Genomic DNA, 10,395 nt, shown 5'->3' on the forward strand with positions numbered 1-10,395 from the left:
GATATTTCGTAGTTCTTAGTTGATATTGCGAATATCATCGCTCTTTCATTATCCATATCAGTCATTGTTATTATCGCGCACACCGCTCGCTCTTCCGACGCTCGCTATAGCGTTACTATTAGTTTCCAACATCCCGAACCCGAACCCGATATCCCGAAACCCCGAAAACATCGGACCCGACGCTTTTGCGTCGGACATCGTAATTATACCTTTGGACATTGTTTCCCGCGCTCGGACTATTGACCCCACATCACTCACTTACCCCCAAGACTATTCCCAGACCGCAGACCCCTGGGTCGAACGCACTTGTCAGGCAAGTATAGCAGAATAGGCAGTGCAAAGACCACAACACAAATATATCAGTTAGGAGCAATCTTTGTTTTGTTCCTCTCAGTATTGTTGTTTCTACAACTGGAGCCCACCGCGAGGGTTTCTTGTGTTTCTAGGCTCTCTAAGCTCACCAATCATCCCACAAATTCGCCTATTATCCAACCACAGTCATTCATTACCAGCTTCTCCCACAATTCCCACTTTTCAGCATCTTGTCCTCCTCACCAGCGCACTGATAGGTGTTTTTCCCACGCGTTTTTCGAGCGGATCTCTCGCAAACTTAGAGTCGTATTTCCCACGTCCGTCCGATCATTTTGAGCCCTGGTTCATCGAATTTGGAGCAGTAGTTGTGGAGTTATTGAGTTTTTGGTGTTTTTGAGAAGTTGAGGGGAGATAAGGGTTTTCTGGGTGCTCAAAGGCCTGTCTCATCTAGCTCTTTTGGCCATTTACCATCCCTCAGTGGCTCTGTCCATTGCCCCAATCCGCTTTTTGATAGGACCAGCCTTTGTTGCCCTGCATCATACCCCTTCCTCCTCCTCCCTCTTGCACCTCCGCACTTTTTCGCACTTTCACCAGCCCATTTCGCATCGGAACCCCATAGACCCTATACCCGTTTTGAAGCCCTCGTTCATGGCTTTCATTCGCGCATATCCGCGCCTTCGCGCGCTCAGCTGTTCGCTCGCTATCCGCATTTTTGTGTTCCCCCCATTTGTTTCGCCCCAATTTTTGCGTTTTCTTTATATCTTGTCGCCCCGTGATCGCGCGCCCATCGCCTTAGGCGCGTTCTGACCGCATTCACCGCCGCTTTCCATCCATCCGCTCCGCTTCCAGATACGCCCACCTGCGCCCTCGCTACTCGCCATTTTCGCTATTTTTGCATGTTTTCACCATTTCCTTCATATCTCCCTCAGTTCTTCACCAAACCTAGTCGACCCTATACTCATTTCGAAGCCCTCGTTCGCCTCTTTCGATCCGTCTACTTCCCGTCGTCATCCGCGCAACCACCACTTCGCATTTTATCGTTTTTATTGTTTTACCAGTCCCCCAGTACTGATGCGGTTCGCCTGGCACAAGAGATGTCAGGGAAAACAGGTGCTGGGGTCATCGTTTTATTGGATTGCCCTGACCCTCACTCACTGGCGCAGTTTACCTGGCATACGCGTCAAGGAAACAAAAGGTGTTTGAGGACCCCCAGGTTAGTAGTTTTCTTAGTTTAGCTTAGCTTTGGTTTGCATAGGTAGATGACTGGGGACAGTCATGATTCAAAGTTCCCATGAGATGTAGGGATTCATTTCTGGCTGGGCTTGTAGAGACTGTTTTTACCTTACCTTATGTTGGCACTTTTGTAGCTTACATAAGGAAGTTATCTTTTCACCAGTTACCAGTAGGAGTCAGAGTACTCAGCAAGTTTTCATGATATTTCCTCTCCTCTGAGTCTTGAGCCTGGTCCAGAAACCCTTTAGGGTCGAATAGCAGCTAGGTTCTGCAAGACCCAACATTGTTCAGACTCACTCTCTGAATTGTTGTTTCTTCATCGCGTGGTTCTGTCACGTGTTTTCGAGCGCCGACTCGATTTCCATTGCCCATAACCATTAGAGCAGCACACTACGCAGGATTTTCCCTATTGTAATTGTTTATGGTACATACATACAGTAAATAATAAAACTAAAATGGAACAACAAATATATGTGGTGAAGGAAATAAAAGAGATCAGGAGAAAATGACACAAAAAAGTTGTGAAACATCAAAAAAGGGAGCAAAAGACAGATACTCAAAAATTGGAGAATGAGAGGACAGGAAAATGGGAAACTGGGAAACAGGGAGAATGGGAGACGGGAGACGGGAGACGGGAGACAGGAGACAGGAGACAGGAGACAGGAGACGGGAGACGGGAGACGGGAGACAGGAGACAGGAGACAGGAGACGGGAGGCACAGAAAAATGGGAAAATGAATACATTCAATGATACTGTTACATATTTTGTAATTTTATGTTGTGTAGTAGATTGTATTTTTACTTTTGTCAAAATCCTGCTCAAATAATGTAGAACTGACTGATCTTATGTACAGTAATGTACTATGTACTTTTACATGGTGTGGTAGATTGTACTTTTAGTTTTTTCAAATGGTGCTCATAAATGTGCCTCTTTTTCAAAATACACTATTGAGGTGTGATCTTATTCAAAATACACAATTTATTAGGATGCAGCCTGAGGCCAGGAAGCCAAAGGAACAATGCTCATCAGGAGCCTTCTGAATTATTGGGATGAAGCTGAGGCCAGGAAGCTAAAAAAAGAGTGCGAAGCACTCTTTTTTGCTTCCTGTGCCGAAGGCAGAACGGGTGTGGACTAGTTGTACCTATAGAAGGCTGATGTTATATCTTCGCCTGTCACGGTGGTCCATAGACCACGATGTGTCACCTCCCTCACCTTTCCTGCTGCCTGTCCTGTGATGTATCACATAGACCATAATACATGATGCAACTCTATCAAAGCTCGCCTGATATATCACCTTCAAAGCTTGCGAGACTCGCGTGATATAGTTACTAGTATCACCAGTGGCAAGTTCACCGTGACGGCAAGTTGGTGTCACCGTTCTTATGAGTGGCTTTTCCCCTCCTTTTGGGAAGTACCCGGCGGCAAGTTGCAAAAAAGGAAGGTCAAGAAATGTGTGAGCCTCTCCTTCGTACGAGCCTCGCATTACATTTCTCATCAGTGAATTGATGAGTCCTTGATATTGTAGCCGTGGGAAGTATAACACGATTTAATTCTGCTACCGCCTGATATTAGCTTGTATATTGCGAGCAATTTGAGCTGCACGTACAATGTCATACATACCCATGTATGCTTATAAATCCAGCTTAACATTAATGATTTATGACAATGCTGGGACATTCCGCCTCTGCAGCCAATGAGTAGTGGTAGTATACCTGAGCTAATTGTTTTGAGCTTCGACATCTTACCTGATCTCATTTTTTAATTACAATGTTATTTAAGGCCTTTTCATGGAAAGAGCCTCGGTGTAGAAACAACAATACTGAGAGGAACAAAACAAAGATTGCTCCTAACTGATATATTTGTGTTGTGGTCTTTGCACTGCCTATTCTGCTATACTTGCCTGACAAGTGCGTTCGACCCAGGGGTCTGCGGTCTGGGAATAGTCTTGGGGGTAAGTGAGTGATGTGGGGTCAATAGTCCGAGCGCGGGAAACAATGTCCAAAGGTATAATTACGATGTCCGACGCAAAAGCGTCGGGTCCGATGTTTTCGGGGTTTCGGGATATCGGGTTCGGGTTCGGGATGTTGGAAACTAATAGTAACGCTATAGCGAGCGTCGGAAGAGCGAGCGGTGTGCGCGATAATAACAATGACTGATATGGATAATGAAAGAGCGATGATATTCGCAATATCAACTAAGAACTACGAAATATCGGGTTTGACCACTAAGCGTCGGGGAACTGCTCCCCTCTACTTGGATAATGAATAATGCTCGAGGTCAGTCCAATATATATGTAAGTACGTAGAAATGCGGAACCCATAGGCGAAAGTAGCGGCGGAGTATTTCGGATCCGAAGTACATGTAAATAAACATGAGGCGCTGCGGACTATGGGAAAACATGTAATAGCGCTGGCTACAACGTGAGTAATGTGCGAAATAATGAACTACACACCTAGTGGGGCTAGCAAGACAGGACGGGACACGGATAGGACAAGTGCGCGGGAAAACATCGGGTCCGATGCGGCCTAAACGTCGGTTTGGCGGGTTAGCGTCGGATAACATCGGGAAGTGATTAGCATGTGACAGGTATTTGGCGTGTACTGTGAAATAGCTCGATACGAGCCCAGCGCCAGCTCGTGTCCTACATCGGGCATGTGTCGACAAATCTAGAATACTGTCGAGATACGCACCTAGGTTCGTCACACCGTCACACGCCTGGCGAATCGAACCTATTTTTCGTGACGGTCACACCAACTCTGAGGCCGTCGAACCTAAATTGTGACAAGTGGTAAAAACGCAAAAAAAAACATCTAATGCATCCAAAAGTCTTTGTACTGAGTGTTCGCAACACGTCTGCGCTTGTGACAAGACTTTACCATAACATAGCGAGAAGACATTGCCATGTTGCCAGACGGAAGTCAAATTAGAGACGAAGCTCTTGAGGTGAGCATCTCCAGCCGCGGGTCATGAGGATCACCACGGCCCCTTAGCGCTGCATGTATACAAGGGAATGTGTCTACCCCAACATTGGTCGTCGAACCTAAGCGCAGTGTGTCACGCGTCACACCCCCCTGCGAACCTTCGAACCTAATGTTCATTTGGTCACACCCAGATTCGGTCGAACCTAGGTGCGTATCTCGACAGTACCATTAGATTTAGTCACAAAGCTATGACATTCCTCCTTTTCAGATGATGAGGGGTGGTAGTAGACTTATCCCAATTATTTCGTGCATTGTCATTTGGCCCTATTTATTTGTCCCATTACAATGCTATTCAAGCCCGAATTCTCGTGAGAAGATACCTTTAGCGGACAACTTTTGAAACTAGCTGTACCGCTTCCAGCGGCCTCCGCTTTCAACAATACTACATTAAATATTTTCATCCCCTCAAACAACGCTTTACATGTTTCTGATTGCCGCTTATTGCAAATGTAAAAGTACAGCAGCGCTCTACAAGGCATCAGCGGGATCAATTGTGCTACAGAGCGCTGGAAATATCTACTAAGTCCAACATTTGTATATGTTTGCTCACGTGACGGTGCGCTCACAAAAGTTCAACTTGAACTTTTCTTCCCTCGCTGCTCTCCCTTGCTCATTGCTCTCAATGACACGACGACGACAACGACAACGATACAACGACGACGATACAACGACGACGATGACACGACGACGATACGACGCGACGATGACACAGCGACGACGATACGACGACAATGACACGACGACAACGACGATGCGACGGCGACACAACAACGACACAACGACGGCGACGATGCGACGACGACGATACGACGCGACAATGATACGACGCGACGACACACAACGACGATGCGACGACGACACGACACGACAATGATACGACGCACAACGACGACGACGATGAGACGCGACGACGATGCGACGACGACACGACACGACAATGATACGACGCACGACGACGATGCGACGATGACACAACGACGACGACGCGACGATGACGATACGACGCGACAATGATACGACGCACAACGACACGACGACGACGATACAACGACGATGATGACACGACGCGACGACGACAATGATACAACGACATATCTCTCATCATCTGGACCTACTGAGACTCGTGTTCCTTGATATATCAAGGGTATGGTAGACGGAATGATAGATATATAGATGTTCGCCGTTTATGTCAGATTTAAAATTTAATGGAATTTGCTTGATATCATTTAATTGAATTGGAAAAGCTGCCTGAAAATACCGTGCTAGTATTGTCATGAATTGAGATCCTATTTACGAAAATTTGAAAGGAATTAAAATAATTGGACAGATTGCCAAATCATCAAATTCTTGCAGATTTGTGCAAGTTGGATCGCATTTCATCCAATTTGAGAGGGAGGTTTTTCCTGAGTAGCTTTGACATCGGAAGCAGATATAAGAAAATGAAGCACACGTCTTTCCTCTATAAGGTCAAACATGATAATGTAACGATCGATGGCAGAATTATGCTGATGTGTGCGATTGTGTACTATATATTGTGATATATGGCCTTCTACTTTCTTCACCGGTTCACTGATGCTCGACCGCAGTATTTCCGCTTACGGCGCTGCGAGCCTCGCACAATCGGCCAGGCCTATAGCCACCTCGTATGGCCTTGTTAGGCCTGTCAAGACCCGGGCGGTCTTGCTGATGTCAAATTTGTCTCATTCACAGCAATGTCAAATCTTCCCCTGCTTGGTTCAGTCGACCACAGTTCCCGCTACGATGCAGCCCCTAGCGGAAGCAGTGATGACGATCTAGCTTCTCCTCTAGATGACATTGATAGACCAATTGTGGAGAAGAGGCTTCTCCGTAAGTTAGACCTTCGAGTAGCCTTTCTAGTTCTAGTTTACATTATGAACATCGTGAGTCGTCAGCGCACCTACTTGTCCCATGACTGCCTAAAACGCCTGCGCAGATGGACCGTACTAATATAGCGTAAGCGGGCCTTCGAAAACATATGGGATAAAATGGCTTAACCACCTACAAGTGCAGCGAGGCTGCGTGGCTTCGAAGAGGACCTTGGAATGACGGGGAATCAATTTAATACACTCACCAGCATCTTTTTTGTGGGGTATCTATTCACCCAGGCTCCTTCGTATGTACGGACACCCTATCATCCTGCGACATATCTAATAATTTGAAAGCAACATGATCTTACACCACATGAAAAGGCCATCATTGTACCTCTCGGGGTGTATGATAACATGGGCTGCTATGACCATGTGTATGAGTACGTCGCACGGCTTTCACTTGATCGACATTGGCTGACGAGGGATCATGAAAGGTGCGGTACAAACGTTGGTGTCTAGATCTCTTGGTGCCGTCCACTGTTAACGCTACTTCTAGATATCATGCCGCTCTTATTTTGCGCTTCTTTATTGGATTTGTAGAGGCAACATTCTTTCCCGGAGCTGTATTTCTTCTTTCACGATGGTATAATATTTCAATACATCCCAATAGCATGCGCTGAAGTTCCTCTAGGTACAAGCGCGATGAACTAGGGTTACGCACAGCATTTCTTTTTTGCGGCACCTTCGTCAGTTATGCTTTTAGTGCTCTTATTGCGTCTGGAATTTTAGCGAGCCTAGACGGTGTACTAGGTTTTACGGCTTGGAGGTCTGAGCCGAAATGCGCTTACTTCCAAAAAGTCAAATTGTTCTGATTTTTCCGCTGCAGGTGGCTCTTCTTCGTGGAGGGCGCTTTGACACTCGCCACTGCAGTGTGTGCAATCTGGATTTTACCCGATTTTCCTTCAACGCCGAGCGTCTGGCTTTTGCCCGATGAACAGACACTGGCCAAGCAACGGATGGAGGAAGAAGTTATGGCTAGAATTGAGCACGAAGGCAAGCCCGAAGAGAACTCCTCTGGCCTTGCCGAGGCTCTTGTGGATTGGAGGGTATGGTGGCTTGGTGTTGCTCTTAATTTGCTCGCTTCCTCGGCATCATTCTCCTATTTTTTTCCGACACTATCCGCTACAATGGGTTACAGCGCGACGACAAGCCTCTTTCTCTGCGCACCTCCGTGGATTTGGGGACTGCGACCTCATTTTTTGTGGCCAGGTCGGTATTTACTTCATATAGGTCCGATAGGTGAATTGACAATAGTGAATCAAGACATTCCGACATAACTGGTGATCGCTTCTGGCATATTTCCGGTCCTCTACTCGTCGGCATCGCTGGGTGTATTATTGCAATTTCTACAATGAACACGGCTATGCGATATTTGTCGCTGTGGGAACCCTTCTTTCCTCCTGTGATTACACGGGTTTACGTGCTCCACACAGTTTCCTTATGGCTCAGAGCCCAATCGCCTATGCTGTCGCTTTGACCTGGGTCATGAATACCTTTTCTCAGTCACAGTCGCAACGCGCTGCAGCCATCGCACTAATAAACACCATGGCATCAGCTGGCTCCATTACTTCACCGTCAGTTCACAGCGACCTCTTGCTCTAGCCGATACTGACACCGTCGCAGATACTTTTGGCCGTCCAGTTGGGGGCCTTCATACGTCAACTCGTGTCTTATTTGCATCTTGACAAGCGTCGTGTCCATTGCGATGTACTGGGTATTTAGGGAACACCTTTCCCGGTGTAACGAAGCTGCTGAAGCCGAAGAGCAAGTTCTAGGACTACCCGAGGGTTTTAGATATCTCCTCTAGCGCATGGTCGGTGACTGATAGGATCCCGTCAGTGAGAATATATAAATGTATACGGGCACACAAATAAGATATTCGGGATATCTTATTTAGTGAGTCATAAATTGATTGATGACGGAGAGCTCCGTTGTACTTGTTTTGGCTTTTATTGTCGGATCGATGTGATAATTGCGCAGAAAACTGGCTGTTGACCTGTGCACGATAATGGTATTCTTTCGCGCAGAAATAAGATACTAACCTCCGGACAGTGGCAGACACGAATCAGCAACTTCAGTGTTGACAATGCATCACAACGAATCATGAATGACACAGTAATCTATGGAAAGCCCAGTGCTTTGCATTAAAAAGTTGTAGTTTGCTGATGCACCTCTTCTTATCCATGTTTCTGCTCAGTGAGTGACCCTTCAAATACGGGTAAACGTCCAAAGGTGAACGGCTCGTTTGTAGTAAATATTTGAAAAGACCACGACGAAACTTGAAATAAATACAACGGAATTCTCGTGCATCCCGCAGACTAATACCCGACAAGTGTCAATCGTATCGAACATCTCCCATTTTACACACTACTGTCAGTTTCTACACGAACTCTTTCTTGGAAAGCAATTGAAGTCATAGCAGTTGCTGTATCGGAGTCGGCCACGAGCTTGGCGTGGTATTCTCGAACGCCAAGGATGAGGCGTGGTCCTAGCACAGACAGCTGCGCAGCGACGAAGATTTGAGTAAAACCATAATAAATTTGAACGTCCAGGGAAAATGCATTCTATAGAAATGATGAATCATGGTCGCATGTAGAGGTTGGTGACAGGTCGGCGTACCGCTACGAGCGTTGGAGAGAATAAACCGATACGGAAGCAAGCATTAGCAAAAAAGCTAGCACGTGAAGAACGTGAGTGGACGAAGACAACCGCATTTAAATTATGAGCCCACCTCGCAAAGTAACTAACGTGAGTTTGCATCAACACCGTAAAACAGTCCCCGATAATACCTCCTGACGAGTGTTGTCGCAGTTCACGGAAGTGCTTCACAGCAATCCAGACTGCGAGACACAGTGCAAGGACCTCCCATACAGTGGCAAGTACCCAAGTCATGCAAGCCAAAAATGCGGAATCTCCCGCATACTCAGTCAGACACAGATAGGTGCCTGAGAGAACGAATTCCTCTGGTACTTGTCAGATGCACTCAAATATTCCATACATAATGAAAGCTTACCTCCTGAAGTATCCATCGTCATTATTGCGCCCATCACTACATTGGCGATTCTGGTGGCCAGAAAAATGACAACGAGAAATATCAGCACCTTTCTAGATCGCTGATACATGGCATGCAACCGAGTAATCATGATGACTTGCATGGTGTTTCAGCCAAGTCAAATCATGGAGGTGTAATGCTCACCGCCTAGTATTATATTTACAACCTCGTCCGTCCAATCAAGTGCATTGAATATGACGAGGCCTGACGAATCCAGTAACTCGATTAGTTCTCGGCTTCTCGGATTCGCAAGGTCAAAAAACTCACAACTGTGGGTGTCGTTATATTGAACCAACGAGTTGTTCGAGAATCTCACTCACCCCTACATGGTAGTTCAGTCGTTCTGATGGGAGTGGAAGGCATTGATGTGGAATACTCACTGCATCTGTCACCGAAAATGTTGGAACACTGACTGTATGCCGCCCGTCACAAGAAAGAAACAGAGTCTATGCGAGGAGACATACACAATATGTTGATCCTATCGTGAGAGATGGTTGATGAGCGTAATACCAATGGCTTGAATGTTGAAACTTACACAGCGTGCCCTACTGCAACATAACGTGCCTTAAATATGTTCGCATCAGTACAACTTGCTAACCACACTTGAAACACAAACTACTATACATACAACAAAATACAGAACGGTCATCAGGGACCAACGCTGCCTCTGCCGTAAATTAGTTGTGTTGTTTCCATATCGTTCTTTTGATGTGGGAGTGCGCTCACCCAGACCAGTTCGACCTATAAAACTACTATCAGCGAGGTGACTGCTCCTGCAAAGGTGTCGACCTACCTCTTGTCCGAACGTGAGTCCTAAAAATCTCATGTTAGTGATCTTTTCATGCTTTATGTTGCTCACCCCAATCGTACATTACCCCAGCAAAGGAGGCAACTGCAAAACCGCAGCCAAAAGTTAATCGAGCATTAC

At 46.3% G+C, this 10,395-nt stretch overlaps 3 protein-coding genes across 3 annotated transcripts; 2 read left to right on the forward strand and 1 right to left on the reverse strand.

Annotated features, from left to right (window-relative positions):
• Positions 1-6,352: 6,352 nt before the first annotated feature.
• On the forward strand, positions 6,353-6,984 carry HD556DRAFT_1376244 (uncharacterized protein). Its single transcript, XM_041303098.1, has 4 exons — positions 6,353-6,427; positions 6,481-6,500; positions 6,553-6,849; positions 6,912-6,984. Exons 1-3 carry the CDS (start codon positions 6,419-6,421, stop codon positions 6,704-6,706), a joined length of 183 nt encoding a protein of 60 aa, XP_041159669.1. The 5' UTR covers positions 6,353-6,418; the 3' UTR covers positions 6,707-6,849; positions 6,912-6,984.
• HD556DRAFT_1376251 (MFS general substrate transporter) lies at positions 6,770-8,536 on the forward strand (the record flags this gene model as incomplete). Its single annotated transcript, XM_041303099.1, is given in 10 exon segments — positions 6,770-6,849; positions 6,912-6,998; positions 7,047-7,181; positions 7,242-7,628; positions 7,670-7,795; positions 7,849-7,989; positions 8,039-8,233; positions 8,385-8,422; positions 8,435-8,437; positions 8,472-8,536. 7 exon segments carry the CDS (start codon positions 6,770-6,772, stop codon positions 8,220-8,222), a joined length of 1,140 nt encoding a protein of 379 aa, XP_041159670.1. The 3' UTR covers positions 8,223-8,233; positions 8,385-8,422; positions 8,435-8,437; positions 8,472-8,536.
• Positions 8,537-8,775: 239 nt separating this feature from the next.
• HD556DRAFT_1527676 (uncharacterized protein) lies at positions 8,776-10,337 on the reverse strand (the record flags this gene model as incomplete). The annotated part of the gene is made up of 10 exons (XM_041309353.1): positions 10,261-10,337; positions 10,096-10,208; positions 10,003-10,031; positions 9,932-9,945; positions 9,844-9,879; positions 9,612-9,671; positions 9,429-9,563; positions 9,147-9,378; positions 9,035-9,089; positions 8,776-8,979 (listed from the first exon to the last, which is right to left on the reverse strand). The coding sequence occupies exons 2-10, from the start codon at positions 10,114-10,116 to the stop codon at positions 8,776-8,778; spliced, it is 786 nt and encodes a 261-aa protein (XP_041159671.1). The 5' UTR covers positions 10,117-10,208; positions 10,261-10,337.
• Positions 10,338-10,395: the final 58 nt, after the last annotated feature.

Source organism: Suillus plorans (assembly GCF_016647745.1).
Source record: "Suillus plorans strain S12 chromosome Unknown HD556scaffold_32, whole genome shotgun sequence".
Lineage (NCBI taxonomy): Eukaryota > Fungi > Basidiomycota > Agaricomycetes > Boletales > Suillaceae > Suillus > Suillus plorans.